The following is a 24595-nucleotide window of genomic DNA, read 5'->3' as shown; positions in this document are numbered from 1 at the left end:
TATGCAAAAGCAAATCCAGAGAGAGCACACATGTGCCTTGATACCAGTGAAAACATCAACTGTGTCAAATGACTTCTAGTTAGGGGACCACACAGACATTCCTGAATGCACATTTATCACCAGTGTCTGCCTCTTGGTCTCAGTGGAGCTGAATGAAACTCATGAGGATTTGGTGCCAAAGAGTGCTCAGTTGACAGTGAGAATATGACTCACATTGCCTGTAAATGTTTCTAAAATTTGTGGATGCTTTGATTTTATCCTTTTATCTTTCCTTTAATGCAGTATAATTTTCTAGTCCATAGCATCTTTGATGCAAGAGAATTAGATAATGTTATGGGGCTGAATACATGTAATGGCTTCAAACCAGGGCACCCAGTTCATTTTGCAGGTAATATTTCTGGATAGATTGTGGCATTTAAATTGGCTAAATGACAAAGGCTTTTGTCATTTGATTATTTGGCTCTTTGGTTTTTTTGGCTATCGTCATTTTCAAGCGATGATCACTTAATTAGAAGGTAATTTTCAAAATATGAGAGGAGAGTTTTAAGTATTGGGCTTGATTGTGAAATGCTGTTAATGGGAGAAAAAAGACATTCCTCTTTCTCTGGCCAGCATCTTCATGCTCCGGCAACTCAGTGCTTTTGCCTTTTAACTCCCAGAGGGCAGGAGGGCAATAGATTTCCTTAATCAATGCATGCACATTTGTTCCTGATTGTTTGTGTCTCCCTGGAGAATGTACTTGTCAGTAAGAGTTGCAGCTTAGGCAACTACTCTAAATCACACAACTTGTGCTGTAGTAGCCTGAAAGAAGAAGGAAATGGTGATGGGAAGGGCAGCAGCAAACAAAATTGGGCTGCACCAAGGCATGAAAAGCTGGCTCAGGATCAGTTTCTTCATCAAGGACTCTGTCTCCCTTGTTATTTTGGTGTCAAGAAGAAATACGGGGGTCCTAAAGTTGGAAAAGGGAGCACAGTTGCATTGTGCTTGCCTTGTAAAATGGTTGTAGGGACCTTGTCTGTCTTTTTTGTGTGTGCTATATTTGGAGTAGACCTGTTTGACATTTAGGGCCAGATTCTGAGCTCCAGTAAAGTGATGGTACTGTGGCACAGCAACAAAGGACCTCAAACAGTTTTTGCCATCTAGTTGCTATAATTCTCTTCTTTACCATCCAAATAACTACATTCATCTCCCTTAGGTTTTTGCAGCTAAAGTGCTTAACTTTGTCCTGCCAAACCTGTCCCTGGGATCTATCGACCCAAATGTTGTTTCCCGGAATAAGAAAGAGGTGAGAATTTTATTGCTCCTGCAAATCATTGCAGTGTTTGTGCTGTTTCCCCAGTGCTGTCCTTGTGTTGTTACCTCATCAGTTGGACTGAACCAGTAGTGTCAAGTTATCTCTTGGTGCAAATGTATAAAATGCTATTAGAGAAAATGGAACATGCCTGCCTACAGACACAAAAGGAGAATTTATCTAGCCCGGGGTGGGCAGACTTGGCCCTCCAGTTGCTGAACTACAACTCCCATCATTCCCAGCCTCAGTTTATTGAAACTACAATTACCATCATCCCCAGTCACAATTTATTGTGTCTGACCAAGGTAGGAGCTGTTGTTCAACAACAGCCAGAGGGCCAAGTTTGCCCACCCCTGATCTGGCCTGAAGTGACTGCATCTCCAGATGCTTTGCACAATATTGTGAACTAGGGAAAATAAATTACAGATGATGGGTCTGAAAGAATCTATTTAATCAATATAGCTGAGGAACTGTCTGTACTCAAGGAACTCCACAAATCAGATATACATCAAACCTGCTCTGAAGCACAACTGACCCTAGCGGCCTGTGAAATACTCTATGTTTTATCTAGTTCCATATGCACTCTAGATAGGTGAGAGCTGGTGTAGTATAGTAGCAAAGAACCTGAACTGCCAATCAGGATTCCCCCAGTTTGAGTCTTGCCTCTGAAGACCATTGGAGTTTTGTGTGGAGTTTAGCAGGGAAGTGTGCAGGGGAGCTTGAAAGGAGGCCACTTGATCACAAGGAGACCAGTGGGAAGAGAAGGTAATTACTGCTTCCTTTTTCATATTATCGGGAAATAAAGTTTGAACTGTATAGCTGACAACTTCAGTTAAGACCTGACATTCAAATAAACAATCTCTAATACTCTAAAATGGTGTTTCTCAACCACACGTCTGTGGACCGGTGCCAGTCGGCAGTGGCCTCCACCGGCTCAAAATTGCTTGGCGGGGCGGGGCGGGGCGGGGGTTACTATTCCTGCTCAATGGGCAGAAGTCATGGATGTGTGCTCATTGCAAGGAGCTCCTGGCTTGCAGGGAACTAGATTGTTCCCTTGAAGCCAAGGTGGCTGATCTGGAGACGCTCAGGGAGGCAGAGAGGTAAGTTCACAAGACCTTTAGGGACATGGTAGAGGCATCCCACTTCCAGGCTGATGGCTTCTCTGCTGTCAAGGAGAATAAAGGCCTTGGGGAAGGACATCATTCTGAGGAAGAGAGAAATGCTCCCTTAGAAGCTCTCTTCTGCTAATGATGAGCCCATATCCACTCACACAGGGAATACTCCTCTGGGGAGGGGGGCACTCCTAGTAGTGGGCAATTTGATTATTAGGGGTTTAGAGAGATGGGTCTGTGACCCATGTGTAGACCACATGGTGACTTGCCTGTCTGGCCGGCGCGGAAGTTGTGGACTTCACCCGGAGTCTAGATAGACTGTTAGGCAGTGTTGGGGGGCGGGTGTCAGCTGTTGTGGTGCACCTCTGCACCAACAATGTTGGGAAATGCAGCCAGAAGGTCCTGGAAGCCAAATTTAGGCTGTTAGGTAGCATATTGAAGTACAGAACCCCCAAGGTAGCATTCTTGGAAATTTTACCTGTTCTACACACAGGGCCAGCAAGACAGGTAGAGCTGAGAGGTCTCAGTGCATGGATGAGACGGTGGTGCCGGGAAGTGGGGTTTAGATTTTTTTAGACACGGATACATTTTGGGTCAAGATGAGCCTGTACAAAAGGGACAGGCTCCACTTGAACCAAGATGGAACCAGATTACTGGCATTTAAAATAAAAAAGATCGCAGAGAAGCTTTTAAAATGACACCTCGGGGACAGCTGACAGGAGCTAGGCAGTATCAGGTTTGGCAAATACCACCCCTTAAGTTGCAAGGGTGTAAATGTTTCAGATAAAACAGAAGGGGACAGAGTAATACTAGATAAAGAGCAGACAGAAGGCTGTGCTAGATGGCCAAAGAGATCAAATGGCCAAAATAAAGATAGCACACACTAGGTAAGAAATTCAGCATATAAGTGTTTATATGCCAATGCCAGATGCCTCTGATCCAAGATGGGCAAGCTGGAGTGCTGAGTTGCTAATGAAAAATAGATATAGTGGGCATAACGGAAACATAGTGGAACAGTGAGAACTGGTGAGACACTGTTATCCCTGGATACCCTATACAAAGGACATGAAGGGGCAAATTGGAAGTGGAGTAGCACAGTATGTTAAAGAAGTGATAGAATCTAACCAGCTAGAAAACCTAGGAGGACCTGAGTCCTCAATAGAAACTCTATGGGTGACAATACAAGGCCTGAATAATAATATTCAAAAACAATGTGAGTGTTCACTATATGCAAGGTTTAATATCAGTGCTGTTTGTTGGCCATTTGCTCTGTAAGTGTCAATCAAGTGAAGACGGGAGGGTGAGGTTTGATCCAGAGGGCGGTAGCACATCCCTAGTACCATACTTCCTTTCAGGCCTGGTCACCACATCTAAAGAAGGAAATTGTAGAACTGGAAAAGGCGCAGAAGAGGGCAACCAAGATGATCTGGGATCTAGAGCACCTTCCTTATGAGGCAAGGCTACAACATCTGGGGCTATTTAGTTTAGAAAAAAGATGACTGCGGGGAGACATGATAGAGGTCTATAAAATCATGCACAGTGTGGAGAAAGTGGATAGAGAACCATTCTTCTCCCTCTCACATAACACTAGAAACCAGGGGTCACCCCATGAAATTGATTGCAAGGAAATCAACTTGTGGAATTCTCTGCCATTAGATGTGGTGACAGCCAACAACCTAGATGGCTTTAAGAGGGGTTTGGATAACTTTATGGAGGAGAGGTCTATCAATGGCTACTAGTTGGAGGGCTATAGGCCACCTCCAGTCTCTCTCTCTTTTTTAAGATTTCTAAAATGCTTTTATTATTAATATAAGTAAAAAACAGAAATGTTATATCTCTGAGATTTCGACAAAAATACAAGTTTACAAACAAGATCTTTTCCATCCAAGAAAAAAAAAAACCAATCATAAGAAAGATACAAAAGTAGTAATATTCTATATAAGAAGTAAAATATATGTAATTAACTAGCCACTCAGAATCCAAATCTAGGCATCCATATAGAATTTTGAGCCTCCCAGGAAACCAGCCGGACAGAGAGAGGAGAAGCAACGTTTCCACACAGGAAAACACTCGTTGTGTTCTGCAGTAAAAATACTTGTCACAAAAATTAAACTGAGAGGTTTTTTAGAAGGTCAAGGATCTTTTTCATCCCAACTTCTCTCTGAACAGCAAAAAAAAAAAAAAAAAAAGGTTCCATACAAAGTAATGAATGATTTATGCAGTGAATATAGGTTCCTTTAATTATGTTGTTCATTAAATTGATGGGCGAATGGAATCCTAAGTAATCTAAAAAGAATCCAAAAGTCTAGAGAAAAAAGCCCCAGAAATATTCAGTATTACTAGAAATCCTTATTCTGGTAGGTCAAGGGCATTGAAAAGCTTCTGTTATAAAGGCCATCTCTAGTCTCAAAGGCAGGATGCCTCTGAGTTCCAGTTGCAGGGGAGTAACAGCAGGAGGGAGGGCATGCCCTCAACTCCTGCCTGTAGGCTTCCAGCGGCATCTGGTGGGCTACTGTGTGAAACAGGATGCTTGGGCCTGAAAAGGATGCCTTGGGCCTGATCCAGCAGGGCTGTTCTTATGTTCTTACCATCAGTGCAGGTAGACTGTAATGACAATAGCAGCTACAGGCAAACCTCATTATCCACGGTTTCAGCATTTACGATTTCGTGTGTCTACTGTCAGGGAATGGGCACCTGACCCTTGGCATATGCAAAGAAGAAGAACAAGAGACTCGGCGTGTCCATGGGTCAGGGGTTGGCGACAGCCGTACTTGAAAAGGGAATCTGGCAAGGATTCCCCTTTACAAGTAAAGGGCTTAGGCTGAAGGAGAGCGAAGGGAAAGGAGGCAGAAAGGAGGGGAGGCGAGGGGCAGCTGCAGCAGCAGGGATTAGGTCGGAGGCGGAGCATTTTACCATCTAAAGTCACCGCAGATGATGAGAGAGATGGCCACAACAGCAGGGATTTCAGAGGAAGCCAATGGTGCGTTTTTCCTTTTAAAATCGCAGCGGAGGAGGCCGCAGAAGCAGGAATCATAGCAGGAGCAGCAGTCATCCCGTGGATGGCAGAAGTAGCAATTGAGACTCCTTCTCCCTCCAAGCCTCTCTTCCAACTGACTGTGCAGGCCGGTCTGGAGCCCACTTCTGGCCCCTCTGAGCACTCCCGCGTAGTAGTAAACCCAAGTAGGCCCTGTATTTTTCCAGCATGGCCAAAGCCTGTGCAAAATCAGTTGCTCTGTAGAAAAGCATCTCCTTGCTGCAGATATCCTCAGGAGTACAAGCTACAGTCCTGCATTTGCAGTCACTAGTAGCACCAAAGGTACTGGCCGTGGCTTCAGCACACTACAGTAGCTACTAAAAAAGTACACAGGAGTGGGGTGGGGGAGAAAAGTGAATAAAACAGCCCAGACTAGCAAAGGATTGCAAGAGAGAGTTGTAGTTTATTGTTAAGATCAACTGAATTGACAGGAAATGGCACCCTGAGGTTTTTAAAAAGCTGGAGAATGAAGCAATCATAGAGTACATACATTCCTATCAGCCTGCATTTCTCTCAGCTACACTGTATGTGTGTGTGGGATTTTTTGTTTTTTTCCCTAAGTTGATGACTGGCTAAGTAGACTACATCATAATGATTAATATGTATTGATGAAGTTCTTATGTTAGAAATGCTAAGTGAATGTCCAGCAACAAAGTACAAACAGGAATTTCACTAGTCGAGTAAAATTAAATATTTAACACACCTAACCTGTTGTATTTAATAGAGGGGACAACACAACAAGTTTTCAGGGGGGGAGGGGTGTATGGGGCTTAGTAGTAGAGCACATGGTCACCATATAGAATATCCCAGCTTCAGTCTTTGAAAGATCTCCTGGGACTTGTATGCACAGCAGTTTTTACCGCGAGTTTACAGGGAGGTTTTACTGTGAACTCAAAGTTGTCCCCTCAAAACTCTGCAATTAGTGTTGTTTTTTACCTCAGATATCAATAGGGCTACACTTTAACGTGCAATGAAAACCCCGAATTGTGTGTGAACTGTTCCCTGATAACTCGCAGGGACTTCGGGGTAAATCTAGCTGTTATGTGAATACACCTTTCCATTCCAGAGGAGATGAGAATGAAAGGGCTTCAAAAGCTCCAATGTGAAAAGTTTCCAGATATTGAGTCTGGCTGGGAAAGATCCCTATCTGAGACCCTGGAGAACCAGTGGTAGTTTAGAAGAAGATACAGCATTGAGCTTAATGGGCCAGCAGAATAACTCTATGAAAGGTGGCTTCTTATAAGTGCTCACACAGCTCAAATGTTAACATACAGCAATCTTCATGAGGCAGTGTTAATGTAGCAAATTTCTTCTAGCAGATATGTTCTCGGAGATCAGTTTGAAGGCTAACGGGGCGGAACTGCACATTATGTTTATTGTGTGCTTAAGATTGACAATTTCTTTTCTTTAACAAAAAGGAATCTCAAAAGGGTCTGATCCAGACTGGGACCATGGAGAAGAGGAGTTTACCCTTTCTCCTTCCCCTATACCATTTTCCTGCTTAAAATTGCCTCTCCGTGCAGTGGTTTGCTGCAAATAGTCACTTTGGGGGCAAATAGCAGTTTTTAGCAGGAAAACAGGGCAGGAGAAAATGGTTAATCCCTTCCCCTTGAACCCAATCTGGATTGGGACCCTCATAGCTGTTTTTCTTAAAAGAATTTGTCACTTAATCACAGCTCTTAATCATGCAGTTAAGTTGGGCTGTTGGTGGAACTAGAATATGCCTGGGATGGAGAAGGGAGACTGTCCATAGTTCCTCTAGCAGAGATGATGCACACCAGAGACATCTTTGTTTTGTATCTCTGTGCACTCCCCTGAACTACCCAAAAGTAGGATTTTTCCTACAATATGTCAACCTTTTCCATCATATGTTGGAAATGCCTTACAACTAAAAAATATTGGCGTACATACTTCGTAGTGCCCCACCAATCCAAGAGTACATAAACCATTGTCTCATCTGCTGACATCAGGTTTCTTCTGAAATGTGACCCATGAAAAGTCTAGCTATTTGACAGAAATAGATCCACAGCTCCTTAGTATCACCTACACTTAAAACCTGCAGAATACAAGTGCAGACTGTGCTGGGAACAGCCATTATTTACATGTTGAATATATTCATCTGCCAGACCAGTTTCTAGTCTCTATAAATATCGTTGGGCTGTCCTCCAAGAATTTCTTGACTTGTTTGTGTTCATAGCAGTTTCATTTTGTTAAGCAAGAACTGAAATGTAAATTGTGGATTTGAGACATTTTGTTTAATTTTTTTCTTGCTTGTAAAATCTGATGCACAACTCCAAATGTATCTCCCATTATGAGTGTAGTTTCAAAGAAGAGCAAGGCCCTTGGATATGTTCATCATCTGCTGTGTGTGACCCTTACTAAGGCTGCATTGTGCAAAGGCTGTACTTTTGGGGTCTTGCCTGCTTTGGAGAGCCTGTGGCCCCAGTCCTGCTCTATTTGCACACTCATTAATGGCCCTTAATCGTAACATGCATCCCACTAGCTAATTCTTGTGAAGAGGGGGGGAGGCTCCTGGAGGAGAGAGCATCCTCACACTCCTGCCTCTACCCTGACAACAGTATTGCCAGCCCATGTCAACGAGACTTTAAAGTGCTGCAGAAGCAGCAAGCACACCTGTCGCTTAGACAGGTGGCTCATTCAGTGGTATGTGAGCCACCTATCCTTCGATAATACCCTAAAAGGATATTTTTCATTTACCATGGATCACAGAGTGGACTGGGCAGCCCTGTCCATGATTATTTGAAACTAGCTTAACCCGCGCAGAGCATCTGCGTGCTAGTACTTGATTGCTCCTCTCACCCCCTTCCACAGCCCCCATCACCTCAGAGATCTCTCCACCTCGCCTGAACCACACTCCTGCTCTTCCTCCACTATCCGGTTGTTTCCATCCCACTCACCATTCTTGGTCACTCCTCCATCCCTTTACTCCATCCCCCTCACCCCTCTTGGTCACAGCTGCAGCGGTGCTGGTGCCTGTTGGCCAAGCTGCAGCCCCCTATCCCCAGAGACCTCCTCCTCCAAGCCCCACTCCTGCTCCTCCCCACAGGAACATCAGCAGCAGTGGTTGACCAGGCCCTTCCTCGCTGCTGCCACTGCCATGTCCGTTCGTTCCCTTCAAGTTACTGACAGGACTGGGACCGTGCCTTGCCTGCCTGCCTCCTTCCGCCAATGGCCTCAGTAGCTCCAAACAGCAGCAGTGGTTGACTGGACCCTTCCTTGCTGCCACCATGGCTGTTCGTTCCCCTCAGGCCACTGACAGGCTCGGGTCTGTCCCTTGCGCTTCTTTCTTTCTCTCTTCCCCTCCCTTCTTTCTTTCTCTCTCTCTCGCTCTCTCTCTCTCCTCTACTCACTCTTCCCCCTGTCTTTCTTCCCTTCCCTTCCCTTCATTTTCTTTCTTTCTCTCTCTCTCTCTCCCTTCCTGAGTTAACAGATCTTGTTTCCTCATCTAATTCTCACAGTGGCAGCTTCTTTCTCCTGAAGGGGCTCTTTCCTCCCTCATAACTCATTACTCCTCTCTTCGCAGACCCCTGCCCACTTTCCTTCTATATATATAGATTCCTCTCCTCTACAATCAAGAACATCTTCCGACCAGTAACAGTTGCATTCCAAATGACCTTAACCATCACAGGCTCCTCCTCCTTATCTGCATATGGAATCCCCACTGCCCAATCACCACGGTGCCACAGGCTTCTCCTCCCTATCTACATATGGAATCCCCACAGCCCAATCACCACGGTGCTTCTGCTCTCACAACCTCCTCCTCTACCCCTGCTAACTAACAAAGAGGCATCTTTCAAAGTGGTGATTCTTTTATATTTAGCAGGGGGAGAGCAACTGGCCCTATCCAACCCCAGCACAGCATCCCTCCAGTGGCTTTTGCTGGTATGTGCCATATGTTTCTTTTTAGCTTGTGAACCCTTTGGGGACAAGGGACAATCTTCTTTATATATTATTTATTTTTCTATGTAAACCGCTTTGAGAACTTTGGTTGACGAGCAGTATATAAATGTAGTAGTAGTAGTAGTAGTAGTAGTAGTAGTAGTATCTGCATATGGAATCCCCACTGCCCAATCACCATGGTTCTTCTGCTCTCACAGGCTCCTCCTCCCTGACTGCCTATCTGCATATGGAATCCCCACTGCCCAATCAGGAACTTCTGCTCATTCTTGTGAGAGCTGCCACACACGGGATTAGCAATGATTATGCCATACACACACACACACACACAAGCTTATCTGGCACAGAACATCTGCACTCTAGGGCTTTATTGCTCACTCACCCCCTCAGCCAGTCTCCCCTCAGCCAGTCCACCCAGTCTCCCCTCAGCCAGTCATCTCCCCTTACCCAGTCTCCCCTCAGACATTAAGCAATGGCATCCGTCGCCACCAGGTCTCCTCGTGATGAGAACAGCTGAGCCGTGGCTTCCCGTCCAGCCTACACAGATGGCTCTCAGTGCACTCCTATGCCCCAGCTCCACCATCCTCCTCACGAGGAGACTCAGCAGAACAGATGCCATTTCTCTATTTCTCTTCTTTCTTTCTTTGCCTCCTCCTCAACCTCCCACCCTTCTCAGCAGCAGCTGCCCTTCCATCAACTCTCTCTTGCCAGAACTCTCACAAGAGCTGCCACACACAGGATTAGCCACGGGTACATCTTAGAGAATTAGATAGATAGATAGATAGATAGATAGATAGATAGATAGATAGATAGATAGATATTTTGTATATTAGTCCTTCAATAGACAATGTTACCTTGATCCTTCAATATACGTTGCACTGTTCGGAATATACACTCTCCTTCCTTTCTTTTCCTCAAATCCCTCCCCATATACAAAGGAAATAAGCTCAGGAGAGCAGCAAAAACCACACTCACTAATTTTGATATCCTAGAACTCTAAACTGCATTGTAATTCACCTTCCAGACAAAATAAATGACAGCTGATCAAAATCTCAGAAGAACCTCCAATTGTTGGAATTATTTTTTTCTAATTCTTAATGTTCCCCAATAGCCACCATATTCACTTGGAACATACCACAAAATAAACATTTCATGTTGTCTTCATACCGTTGGCAAGGATTAATCTTGGGGCTGTTCAGAAGCAGCATTTGTGCAAGCAGCACTACTGCAGTTAGCCCACGGGCTGCAATGGAAACTGAGCAGCCCTAGCGTGCAGAGTTGCTTCTCTGAAGCACTGCACATCATGTAAGCCAGGAACTTCAGTTACCCTAACTTCACATGTACTCTTATGGGGTCTAACATGTCTCTGGATTACCAGCAAAGACATTTGGGGGACATAATGGAAACCTCTCTGCAAATATCGGCTGAATGTGCTACTGCAGTGAAAAAGGCAAATCCAGTGTTAGGCAAGGGCAATGCAATACAGAAAGGAGAGGGAAAGAAAATAGAACACAAATATCAATAATGCCATCATATACCTTTATGGGTAAACCAGGCTTTCATTTCTTCTGCCCCTGAATATTGTGTAGATAATATTGGAGTGGCAATTATCCTCAGTGCTGGAATTTGTTGTTTGTGGAGAGAATATCTTAAGAATTATTCTGCCCTGACAGGTAACCGAGGGCGACAGGAAGGCAAACCCAACATGCATATGAAGCTATAAAGAGAACTCTGAGCTGTGTTCATTGACATAAGGCAAAGGGAGGCAAAAAGAGAGTGTTAAGAAATGAATGCAGAAATGCAGGTGGACAGGAAAGACGGGACTTTTTAAGGTCTTACTGGTTTTTCTTACATCTCCCTCACAAAAAGGCTCCAAAAACTTTCCTCTACATCCTCTGATGTGAGCTACCTTCTTGACCATTTAAAGGTTTTTACTTTAATAAGAATCCAGAGACTGAAAATAGCTACCTAGTTTTCCCCTTTCTTTTCCTTGCTGTACAATTGCATTACATGTCCCCACCATTAATTTCCTGATAATGGTTGGTTTGAGGTTGCTTTGATACATGCTTGTAATCCTCCTTGCATTTCTGTGGGGTTTTTGTATCAGTATAAAACAGGATTGGGAAGAGAAAACAAAGAGAGAGAAAATCCACTTGTCCATCTCCTGCCATTTGTGGCTTTGTATGGGGGTGGCAAAGGGTGCACGTCATATGAATTTGTCTACATTATTTTACTCTGCGGGAAGAGAACGTCTGTCAATCCAGCCACCCACTACTTTGTGATTTTTCTTCCCCCAAGAGTTCTTCATCTGTTGCCTTTTAGTAGGAGAAGCAGCTCGATGCTTTATTGCCTTTGTATGGTGCTGTGTAACACAGCACCATACAAACAACCTGCAGTTTGTCTGCAGCCAGTTGCTAAGTAGCCAGAGGAGCCCAGTGCTTTTGTTTAAATTGGAGAAGAAAAGTCAAATGGGCCTGGGTGAAAATGTCACAGTGCACCCAGCTGCTACAAGAGAGAACTGACAGAATTGCAGGCACTTGCTTTGGTTGTTCCATTAGCCAAAGTTGGTTTTTGTTGTATACCCCTGTGAGCACATTTGCAGGAAGTCACTTCTTTCTAAATCAAAGTTTCCCCTCTGGAGAGTGGAGGAGGCGGGGAGAGGCAAGGTTTTGTACAGTTAAATGCACATAAAGAAATCAGTTGAAAGGTGCCTGGCTACTGTGAAAGAGAGGCTTTCGTGTCTCTAAAGTTTTCCCATAGAAGGTCCTTATGTCAATGAGGTTTTCCAGGGTTTTTTTAGCTGTTTGAATTGGTTTTATTCTGTTTTTATAGTTTTGATTTTAACTGTTAACTTGGTGTAATTGTTTTTATCTTCTTCTTGTAAACCGCCCAGAGCCATCTTGGAAGGGTGGTGTATGAACTTAATAAATAATAAATAATCATATAATCATATCACTTCGTGTATCTGCCCCAACAACAGACCTGTGCCCAAACTGGGCTTCCAGCACTTGCAGGATTCCCCAAGGCTATTGAGGCCCATGTCAGAAGTTGCTGAAGCAGTGTGGCTGCTGTCAAAACTGGGAACTTTGCAAGGCCCTAAGCACATGTGCATTAGAACAGCCTTCATGTCTAATAGAATGTCCTATCTTTAAAGCAAACTATACATCAGGGACTCATTAGGAGCTGGCATTTGCAGTGTAAAATGTTTCTGAAATGATATGCTATCCCAACAGGTTGACTCATACTCTTCAGATCCACTGGTTCACCATGGCGGCATGAAAGTCTCCTTTGTCATCCAACTGTTGAATGCCATTGCCAAAATAGAGCGCTGCCTCCCCAGACTGACTCTCCCCATCCTGGTGCTCCATGGCTCACCTGACAAACTCTGCGACATCAGAGGCTCTTATTTGCTGATGGATACTGCACCGAGTCAGGATAAAACGCTCAAGGTCATCTTGGGTTTTTTGCAGGGTCAGGGGGTTGTTGTTGATAGAGTTGTGAATTGCTCAATGACTCAGTCAGATTCCCTTCAAGCATTTGTGAAAACATTGCAAAGCAAAATGTCACTCTGAGTTAGAGTCCTGCCTGTATAGCTCTGTAACTTCTGCTGGCCCATATAGGGTAAAATCTGGGTTTTAGACCCAGTAGAGTCTTCAGCCTCTCTTGTAAATCCCATTGATGTCCATGGAACTTACTTCCAGGGAGGTGTGTCCAGATTATAAGCTAAAACTGCAACAGCCTTGGTTGCTGGAGTCAGGACCCACCTCTACACTCATTCCCTCTGTCAAGATGCATAGAGGATTTTCCAAAGCCCAAACTAACCAAATGCCATGCCATTTCTGCTCATTTCAAGAATGAACAGTAGATTAACTATTAACCTGTGAGTTAATCTCACACACAGCTGCAGGAACCAAACAAAAACATGGAAATAATAACTTCATGCACCAGTGGAGTAAGTTGCACAGGGCATTGCCAGGGCATCTTCCACTGTGTTTAAAAGTCCCAAACATGATTAAATATTCCCTGTGCTTCACTGGATTTTGAACTTAGTCCATCCTTGAATATACAGGATTTGGTACAGGATGAACTGGTGGAGAAAGAAAATGTGCACAATTTTTCTCCACATCAGAAAGTCTTTTACCAAAGAGCTGTGCATAGATGATGGAGTGAAATGCAGTATGCATAAAGAGGTGAACTTTTTGAGCACCTGTCACTGAAAACCAGTTTTAATGGAACTGATTAAGTTGAAAATTACAAAGTTGGCCTATTTTTACCTAGGAACAGAGAAAGTGTGGCAACATGGTATTGTACAGAGAAGATAAGTGTATATCAGAGATCTGGAAGTGAGGTTTAGGTATTCAGACTGGAAGATAATGTGGTTGGAATTAGTAATGAAAAACAAAGGGAAATAATAAATATCAAAGTTTATTCTGCGGACTTGAGAGAAGATTAATTTAAAATAATGATTGAATGGGGACGAAGCAACATAATACATATAGGTTAATGGCAAGAGGCCCATTCTACACACAGCATAGACAATGTGCAAGTCAAAATGGGGAGAAAGGTAGATATTGAAGAAATCATTGTGGTGGGGGGGGGGGCTGGAGGAAGATCTGGAAACAAAAACACATGGAAGAAAAGGAAGAGGAAAAATGGGCAATGTTTTTATATATTTATTTTAAAAGGGTATGCTGCCTTCTATAGGAATAAAACCAACACAGTTTACAAGAAGACAAAAACATGGTGAGAAATTGAAGTAAAAGCAAAACATAAAAAATAAAAGTAGCATTCAATTACAGATTAAACAAACAAACAAAAAGCAGAGCAGCAGAAACAAAAAAATAATCTCCCCAAGGGCTCAAACTACATTCAAAATCTGGTAGGCCCAAAAGTGATTAGGAACATAGGAAACTGCCATATACTGAGTCAGATCATTGGTCGATCTAGCTCAGTATTGTCTTCACAGACTGGCAGCAGCTTCTCCAAGCTTGCAGGCAGGAATCTCTCTCAGCCCTATCCTGGAGAAGCCAGGCAGGGAACTTGAAACCTTCTGCTCTTCCCAGGGCAGCTTCATCCCCTGAGGGGAATATCTTGCAGTGCTCAGACACCAAGTCTCCCATTCAGATGCAACCAGGGCAGACCCTGCTTAGCTATGGGGACAAGTCATGCTTGCTAGCACAAGACCAACTCTCCTAATGTCTAATCATTGTCAAATGATTAGACATTTGACAAACCAGCACTGGAGCCTGGTGGGCTCCCTGGGAAACCCATTCTACAATACTGACACCACAACTGAGAAGGCCCTGCTCCCAGCACTCACCACAATTCAGGGGGCCGAAGCATACGAAGCAGGGTCTCCAATGTTGAGCAGAGTGCATTGGGTCATTAGGGGAAATTTGACTTATTAAAACATGTTAATGTGCTAATTTCACAAATGCAGTTATATTTAAGCAGAATGATGGCCAAGGTTGCAAGAGGGTAGGGTCATCTTGTGTTAACGATATTCACTTGGAAATTGCACAGAGTCAGTTAAGACCAGGGATAAGGTTTAATACTCAGATGTAACGGCATGTATTACTGCTAGAGGTTCAGATTTTGTATTAGAAATGCAGCCTATCACAGACATGTAAATTGCCAGTCTTCTGGTCACTAATGTTGGGTAAAAATTGCCTTGCAGGGATTAGCAAGACACTTCCCTGCGGTTGTATTTTTTGTTTTATGTTGTTTTGTTTTCCTTGTTAATCAAAAATCATTAATATAGCTGTATGCTGTCAGATTATGCAATTTGGTTCTAATTGGTTAATAAAGTAAATCTGGATAAATTTGCATATGACTAAAACAAATGTTTTGAAAAATGCATTGCACCCCCAGGCCCCAATGAAGATAGGACACGCTTAGTTGGAGTTAAGGGCTACTTTATTATTGTGCAGCGATAACAAACTTGCAACGAGGTCCCTAACTAATCAGAGTGCGGGTACTCCTCCTGTGTGGTGGCCCCTCCTAGTGAAGGCCATCCTACACCAGGGCGAAGGGCCAGGTCCTGATTCGGTCAGGCTCTGTGTCCTGACTTCCTCTCACTGCGAGGCTTCCCCTGCTGACGGGGGAGTGGCCCGACCCACCCCAAACCCAAGCCACCAAAGCTCTGAACCGGTGAGTCGCACCCCCCCCCCCGAGTGGGGGCCATTCCCAGCCCTCTGGGCCACCAAAACCCTGAAGGGCTGTTCCTTGACCACCACCCCCGCAACTGGCCCTCCGGCCAAACACTGATACTGAATCTACCTACCCAACTCCCGCACTCTCCTGCCAAGTGACCAGTTGTTTTACGATGCCTGCCTACAACCCAACTCCTAAGCCTCAGTGAGAAGTAGGCAAAAAAAGCTTGCACCCCAAGCCAATCTGGCGTGACCCAGAAAATTCCTACTTGGCCCCCTCAGCAACCGGCTATCCCTCACTGAGAACTGGGAGGGTGGGTGGGTGCCCCGCTGCTGAGGGACTGAGTAAAATGGTGGCTGCTGGGCAAGTTCCTCCCCACCCCCCTCTCCTGGCTGGCCGGCCCTGGCCATGTGGAGGGGGCCAAGATGGTGGCCGCTGTGCCTGCTTCAGCGGCCGGAGGCACAATCCTGCTTCCCCTGCCTCACCGCGCGGGCGCAGGGGTGGGGAGTGGCATTCTTCCTTTGTATCTTAGAGGAGGTGACTCCCCTTCCCTCTCATGTAGTAGTACACACCAACTCAGAGGAAACATTTGAGTGAGAGGGAAGGGGAGTCACCTCCTCTAAGCTGGTCCCTGCCATCTGCAGTTTTCATAAACACTTATATTAAGAATGTTTTTACAACATTTTTTTTAAAGAGTGTAGTCTGATTAATTGTAGGTGCCTTCTTTGTCTATTTAAAAGATATAAATAGATCATTAATCAATTAAAGCTCTGGTCTTTTAATTTTCCTTTTCTTTCTGGTTGCAGGTGTATGAGGAGGCCTATCATGCTCTCCATAAAGAGCTTCCTGAGGTGACTATGTCTGTTCTTAAGGAAATACAGTCATGGATTGGTCAAAAACTTTCAGCAGCTGAAGGAGCCTGTTGCTCTTAAGAAAAGAAAAGCCACTTTGAGACCTTCTTAAATGATTGTTAGGATATTCTGGAAAGAGAAAGTTTTTTTCCCCCTTTAACCTACCTTTGGAGGAGGAAAGTTCTGTTAAAGGGACTCCTAAAACACGTTGTTTTTAAAGAAACATTCTTATGGCACGGGATGGGGGGTGGGGAGGGAACCATTCAGCCATTTAAAAAAAAGTTGTCCTCTTAGAGGAAGGAGCTGGGAGAGATATCGGTGCAGATTTCCTAGCTGTATGTGCTGCGTAAAGGGACTTCCTCAAATCCCTTTCAAAATCCACAGCACTCTCTACCCCTACCTTTTGTTTTCAAAGGAGTTCCTGAGGTGCTTAGGTAACTTTTATATTGCAATAATCTTTGGAATATTTAGAAGTTTGGCATCTTCCATGTCATTCCGTTTTTACTCTTGCCAGATTATAATTCCTCCCGCCTGCTAATAGGCCCAAAGGAAAGTTATTGCTAAATGAAGATGGAGTTAGAAGGGAAGCTGGGCTGGTGGTGGAGTTTTTCCACATGAAGGGAAAACTTGAAAGCTTCTGGATGAGGTCAGGCCAAATGGTCTCTCAGCCTTAGGGGTCGTGAACAAGCCAGAGCCCATTAGGCCACCATGAACAGCTTTGGACTCTGAAATGACATCGTTTAGAGCTGTTTCATAACCAGCCCCAGAACTGAGTCTACAGAGCAGAGGAATTAATGTAGAATAGTGTATCGAAATCTAAGCACACTAAAGATGCTGCTGCTTCCAAAAACCAAATTTTTCTTCTGTGCAAGAACTGTACTCTGTAAATAACATGTAGGGGCACTTTTCTTGTTAGTTGTGTTACTGGTAATTTAAGATGTAAAGTCAAAAGTTATATTTAAAAGAGAAATATTAAATATAATATATAATGTTTATATAAGTTGCTCAGATGTCTGGAGGTGGAAGGAAGCAGAGTAAGAACTTAATAGAGGGGCTGCTGTCCTTCACCTGCTGGCTCCTTAGAGTACTTCCAGACAGCACAAATTTTAACTTTTGCCATGTTTTAAACTGAGGGCTTAGTTTGGTGGATTTCAGGTGTGTGAAAGCAATTGCCATTTGAAAACAGGGAATAGCCAAGGGTTGCTTGTCCTTAACCTTGCCATTTAAACCCCTCTTCATGAGAAAGGACAGGACAGAAGCCACTTTTCTGCTAATGGCTAGCATTTTTCTCCTATTCCTTTGTTCCGCTCAAGTTTGGAAGGAAATTTGGGGAGTGAGAGAGAGAGACAAACCAAAGTAGCAAGAGGGGTATTCGGCCACAGACAAAGAGCTGGGGTAGGAAGGCCGTGGGTTCTCTGAGTGTTGCATATGGGGCCTTATAGCCTTGACTAGTAGAGCAAAAGTGGGAGATGCAGGCCAGAGGGTTGCGGTATGTACCTGGGGAGAAAATGTGTAGTGCTGTGGGTTGTGACAGGGAGAGCCAGCAGGTGTATGAAAGGTGGGGTGGGAGATATTGAGATATGCTTATAGGAATCTGGATTTGGTGTTTACTCGTGCCGGCAGGGCGTGGGGGTGGTTTGCAGGCAGCAGGGCAATTGAGTGGAATTTCTTCAGTGGGCTATCAGTCTTCACTAGGAGTAGCTGCTTGAGCAAGCCAGGTCACTGCACCAGGAAATCCTGAAGGAGCTGCCCAGGGCTAGTTGAGTATTTGCTATGCAGCTGTCAAACAGTGCTTCCAGGCAGCCCAAACCTGCCATGTTAATTGAAAGGCCCTCCACCCCCAGGTGTTATACAGTGCCTTTCACCATTGATCAGCCAGAAACATTGATTCTTTCCCCCTCATTAGCTGTAGAACAAGCCACAAAGCACTGTTGACCCACTCTCCTGTGTTGAGTGGAAGGGGAAATCTGTTTCTACTTATACCCTTATTCCAACTTTTCACTGAGAGCCCTCATGTGATTCTGCTACAAGAGTAAGTTGTTGGCCCTGCTTGGTCCATGCATATCATGTGTGAGAATATGTACCACTGTGACTTTAGGCTGCTTCAGAAAATGGGGATTTCCCATACAGAAAGCCCTTCCATCTATTTTACGAAGAAGAAGCTGCTATTAGCTCTGGCTTCCCAGAAAATAGCATGTGTGAAACTGGTATGTGAAATCAGCATGTGTGAAGATCTACGTGCAGTTCTCATACATTTTTGTATGTGTGCAGGAAATTTCCAATATTTGAAGCAGCCTTTATTACTAGGCAGCCAATAAGGATCAAATGTGAACTCTGAAGAGAGAGATGGTCTAGTGGATTCCTGAATAGAGTGACCATTCATAATAATTATTTTTACTGGCCTCCTTGCTCAGACACACCCCATATTTATGTGCCTAATAGATAAAAAGAATAGATTCCCTTCCCTTTTATGGGAAGCAGAAAGCACTTTGTTCAAAGGTCCACTGATGAATCCATTTCGCTGCTAGGAGATAGTCTGCAACCTTGTCGCTCAGATTCTGACTTAGGACCAAATGGCAGAGCTCAGCAAATGATCTTAGACACACTAGCAAGGCTAGTCCGTAACCCCAATAAACAGATTGTCAGACCTTTCACTTGTACAGTCATCCCTTGCCAGCTGCGAGGGTTATGTTCTCGCAAAACCCTGCGGTTGTCAAATTTTCAGTTAGCAAGCAATAGGAATCAATGGGAAATGGGGTTACAGGAACCGTGATCATGAAAGCACCTCAAAATCAAGGGGAAATGGTTAAAAATGGCTAAAAATGTTTTTTTTTAAATCCCTAAATATCACCAGGAGTCAGCAAGAGGAATGAGCAGATTTAACCTCTGGAAAAAAATTTAACACCCACCCCCCAAGTAACTCAAATGTACTTTATTAGTTCCACCCCACAGCACATGCAAAGAAATACAGCAGTAAAAACACAGCACCCTGCTCTCCCCAATTCCCCCCAACACATGCTGCACTGTGCAAAGTACAGATACTGTACTGTACGTGTGTACACTCTGTCTCTCGCGTGCGTGCACACACATACACAAGCACACACTTCTCTCTCACCTCCACTTCTCTTCTCTCCTCCATCTCTCTCTGTCTCTTTCCTCCACTTCTCTCCAATGACTCTCTCACCTCCACTTCCCTCTCCTCTCTTTCCCGCCTCTTGCCAGCAAAAATCACACTTCTCGCAAACAAAATCACATGAGAATTGTGGATACTTGAGTCGCGTTTGGCAAAACTGGTAGCAAAATCCCAGTAGCGGATACTCAAAACTGCAGTTGGGAAAACTACGCTAGGTGAGGGATGACCGTATTTTGCCAAGAGCTTCATCATTTTTTAAACTTGCATCTTATTGAGACTGTGCAAGCATACCCCAATCTGCCTATCAAGATTCTAATCATGACTTTGTATGTCATGCTAGCAACATGCATGTTGTACTAGAAAATGAAAACAACCTCCTGCCATAGGCATATGGGTATGACTCATACAGGTCAGGTGTCTTGCAGGAGCCAGATGTCTTTCACCTCATCTTCCAACTTTATATTTAGGTAAAACAAGACAGTATTCCTACAGCTGAGGTTTTGAGCTAGACCAGTGGTCTGTAAATCAAACCCACCCAGATTACAAGTTTCAGTTCCCGCCCCCAAAGCCTGTTCTTTTGGGAGCTGCGAAAGAGAACCTTCCCCCAATCAACAACAAACATCCCCGAATCTAACTAATTAGCTCTGATCTGTTCTCTAATAAGGGTGTGAGTGGCAGAGCTTAACACATTACAAGACCTCAGAAAGAGAAGCACTGTAGGAGTAACAGTTGCCTGATTTGAACAGACTTTTGCAACTTGTGTAGATTATCCAGACAAAAACACTTTACAGACTTGGTTTGGGCATTATGGGATACTTCCAGTACCTTATGACAAGGCCTGGATTAGCTCCCAGTTGCAGATTTTATAAGTCATTGCAACAGCACAGCAGAATGGTCCTAAAAGCTGGAGCAGTAGTAGCAGGGCAGCTATAACTGAGGTCTGTAGATTATTAAACTGGAAATTGAACTGTGGGAGGCCTGTTGTTGTGTATGGATGGCAGGAGGTAGGTCAGCTAGAGAAGTCCAATGAATGAGATACAGTACTGCCCCCTCACCTACTAATAGGATTCTTTGCTCGGTCCATGTGCTGAGGAAATAAGCATATTTCGAGGGTGTTGACTAGCAAAGGTGAAGACCCTTGTGTTGTTTTTAAGGCCTTAAAAGCATCATCTGATGTGCTGCATGCACAGCAATGGATGGCATAGAAATGGAAGCATGTGGGGTGGGTTGCGGTGCGGTGTAATATATTAGAAAGGCAATCATAGTGGAGATTATTCCAAAGATGTAAGCACTAGCTAAATTCTTCACCTATGCAAGTCAATTGGGAGTTTAGCTACAGTGAGAGAAATCTAGGTCAGTGCTACCTGCTTTAGAGAAAATATGAACAAGTGCTTTTAAGAAACTAACCCCTATATACATGCAAGGGCACTGCATTGCTGGTCCCTATTATATACATGGCCAGAGAAAGTTCCACATACAGTGCCTTTCAATAAGCTTGTCTAGAGAATGTGTCTGCTGTAACTCCTGAGCTGTGAAGCAATATATAAAGAAGAGAGGAGCACTAGAAATATATACATATTCAACTCCCAGCAAGGTCATGCAAGCAAGGAAGCAGTTTGAAAATCAGATGCTTTAGCACTGGGGAAACTAGAGCTGCTGTTTGATCATTTTGATAGACTTATCTGTAGGGATAATCCATTTGAGAGGGGGAGTTAGGGAGGTCTTGTTCCTCTTAAGAGCCTTGTAGCAGGCAGAAGCTGCCCCCTACTCCAAGGCTTCCCACAGAGACCTATTAGGCCTTTTTGCTGCCATGGAGCTTTTAAAGGAACAGGAGCCTCCTGCTGAACAGGAGTTGGCCACCTTACACCAAAAGGTTAATACTAACTTCTTTGATGTTGAAAAACAACAAAGGCTTACATTTTTAGCTAGTATAAAGTCCATAAAAGCTCATATGTTTAGCTGTACTTGCTGAAAACCATTGGCAGATCTAAAGCAAGATCCTCACGCTCTTTCAGCTGCAGTTAAGCCACAGTTTAAGCTTGTCCCTGTTGTCATGTTTGACTTCTCTGGTGTTCTAGAGAAGATCAGTCCATGAGTGACACCAGCAACAGCTTTAGGAACTGGAGGGTCTGCTACCGAAAAGAGAGGGCCATATCATAGATGCTCTGTCCTTAGCTGCCTGAGCTGTGGCATCTCTCGTCAGCAGTGTGATGGAGTTAAAAATGAAATGGTGGTGCTCATTTGGGCTTGGTTAGCTGAGATCAGACTACAAGAGTCTAACTTGGTCATCAGCATTAAAACAGCCAAAGGGCTTTGGGACTGCCCTACCTCAGGCCTGCACAACCTGTAACCCACCAAGGTGACTGCAGTCCAGCAATCATATACTGTAGCCTGCAGCCTGCTTGGCAACTTCCCTTTTTTACAATCCTAGACAAGCAACAAAACTTAGATTTTTTCCAGCCTCTGATGGACCACAATAATATGGCAGGTAAACTATATTTGGCTTGGTGGGTCACAAGCAGTGTTCCTTGTAACGGGTATTCCCAGATGTTGTTGGCTGCAATTCTCATCTCCAGCTCCAGTGACCTTTGGCTGGAGATGATGTGAACTATAGTCAACCTCTGGGAATCCCTGTTGCAGGAAACAATGGTCACAAGTTGTATAGGCCTGCCTTCTTAAGGCCCACCCATACTGGCAGCAGAAGAAAATTCATTACAAGAACCATCTACAAAGCTATACATAAAATAGATAAATGCACAGTTTTTGAATATCACAGTGAGCCTGTCTCAGATTCCAGACTGCTGTGCTGGGACCAACAGGGGATTTCCCTTTGAGATCATAGTTCCTTTATGACAGAGCAATAGTTGTCTGTAACTAATGTATATATCATCACCATCTGCACCAGGTATGGCATGACAACCACCCTACACATAACATGTCTTGCACACCGTTTTATAACCAGCCTGCTCTTTTTATATCTGTCACATTGCCACTTTGATGACATAATCTTATTAAGATAACTTATTTTTCCAAGTAATTTCTTAGCCACTGTATCTTCTTTCCTTTGTGGTCCAGCTCACTTAGTACTACACACTCACATACACACTGAAAACACCTGTACTTACAGCAAGGAGAATGTGTACAACTTAGGATTCTTTTGTGGGGGGAATACTATGTATATTGACGCTAATAATAAAGATATGTTTTCTGAGTACAGCATGACTGAGAGAATTTGTATTAATCAATTCATAGCAGCAGATGTGGAAAGCACACTTTGTAAACAAGAAATAACAGTGCTTTCAACCCATTGGATATTTGACCAGTACATCTCAATCTGAGAGAAAGCACATCATTAACTGAAGGAGTGTGAATTGAGGAGACCCTAAAAAATGAATGTTCAGGTTTTCTCTACATACAAAATGTTGTGGAGCTTTGGGAATGCAATAAGAAGCTTAAAACAGGACAGAGGCATTTTCATTCTCTCTTGTTCATGGTGCTGGATTGTGTCCAGCATAGGCTTTTTGTTTTCCTCACAAACAGATGCCATTTTGAAATACAGGGTGCAATTCTGCAAAGATAAAGTTTTTAGAACATGTTTTCATAGGGATGGAAAAAGCATGCGGGACAAGGGATAAATCCTAAAATGGCATTTCTCACAAATTTCATCTTTCTTCTAAGCTTATCAAACGTTCCATGTGCTCCCACAACATAGAAACAATAGATGACATACCAAGTAAGAATGCACCAGTGCAACAAGAAAGCAGCCTAAAAAAAACCTCAACTAACTGCAGTGGGGAAACAGGCAATTTCTGATACCCTTGCCTTCCCCAGAAAGCCCTCTGTGCCACCCAGAAATATGTCCCCAGGGGCCTGTGCAATCCTCAGGGACATATTTTGGGGAGGGGGGTCCTAGATGATCATGATGGAGGTAGCATTAGAATCTGCCTCATTAAAACAAGAAGGCAACCCCTCAAATTAGAAGTCGTTTAATCTGATCCAAACTGGCTATAGATGGCAATACATCCCACTATACCTTTGTGGAGTGTTGCAAGATTCACCACATGGAAAGAAGTGGAAAGCTGGGTCCATTAGTTCTACTTAGACCATCTTGTTAAATACTGAGGCCACCTCCATATATTTAGTAAGAAAGGCAACCACTTGTGTTCAAAGAAAGTCTCTTCACCCACCACATTTTTACATCTGGGAGTTATTTGCACATGGCTTCATGCTGTGGTAAATGCTGAGTAAGGCCAATTCGAATTACACTTGCGGTACTGAGGGAAGCAGCTCCTCCCCTCTGCTCTCGGATTTTGTTTTGGTGCAAGTTCAGGTCAAATGCCTCTGTGTTTTCCTTCTAGCAAATGGGGGGCAGAGATTTCTAAAAAGCTATATCTGCATTTCTAAAGAGAGTATCCCTGTTATGCTAATGATTCTATGTCAATGTCTCCGTATTTGCTCTGGCATTTTCAGAAAACGTTGCTTAAAACCAGCATTTTAAAAACCCGAAAATGCACCAAGATAAGCTAGAATTGGAGAGAGAAAGCCCAATATGTGTGTGGAGTGCTTCCAAGGATCTTGAAGGGACTTTGGGGTAGGTTTGACTGGTGTGTGAACGCACACACTCTCTTCTGAAGGAGATTCGGGGTAACAGCCCTGTCTGTAGAGCCTCCTGGCTCCTGCCAGGAATTAATCCTGATTTTCCCCAGAATTGTTGAGCTAAGAGGCAGCTAGCCAAGTCAGAGAGAGTTGCAAACTGCTAAAAGCAACATTCAGTTCCACTGTAAGGTAAAAGTGAGATGGAGGTGGGAGATAGTATCCCTAAGCAAATCCCAGCAAAATGCATGCACAGTTAGATCAAGCCAGCCCAGCTAAGATGCATGGTGAAATAGCAGAAGGGGCACTAAGTGCAGATAGTGCTAGTAATTTTAACCGTCACTCTATACTCTTAGTAAGGGGTAGTATGTAAGGTGAGAAGTGAAGCCAAAGTCAATTTACTGGGACATTTACTGTGACTTGAAATCTGATTGCTCGGCTTCAAAGGGATGTTGAGAAACCAGCTGCTGAGGAGAAGGGCAGAAACAACAGCATGGAGGGTATAACAAC

The 24595-nt window shown here is 43.9% G+C and overlaps 1 protein-coding gene across 3 annotated transcripts in view; it reads left to right on the top strand.

Annotated features, from left to right (window-relative positions):
* MGLL (monoglyceride lipase) overlaps positions 1–22706 on the top strand; it is a 121778-nt gene extending 99072 nt beyond the window's left edge. For all 3 annotated transcript variants that reach the window (XM_053292778.1, XM_053292779.1, XM_053292777.1), the window contains 3 exons: positions 1196–1285; positions 12589–12804; positions 16315–22706. In XM_053292778.1, coding sequence (XP_053148753.1) covers positions 1196–1285; positions 12589–12804; positions 16315–16440 — 432 coding nt within the window. In that variant the 3' untranslated portion in view covers positions 16441–22706. The remainder of the gene's footprint in view (positions 1–1195; positions 1286–12588; positions 12805–16314) is intronic.
* The last annotated feature ends 1889 nt before the right edge of the window (positions 22707–24595 follow it).

This window comes from Hemicordylus capensis, chromosome 2 (genome assembly GCF_027244095.1).
Source record: "Hemicordylus capensis ecotype Gifberg chromosome 2, rHemCap1.1.pri, whole genome shotgun sequence".
Classification (NCBI taxonomy): domain Eukaryota; kingdom Metazoa; phylum Chordata; class Lepidosauria; order Squamata; family Cordylidae; genus Hemicordylus; species Hemicordylus capensis.
The sequence above is the reverse complement of the archived record's forward strand: the minus strand, read 5'-3'. Positions and strand labels throughout refer to the sequence as shown.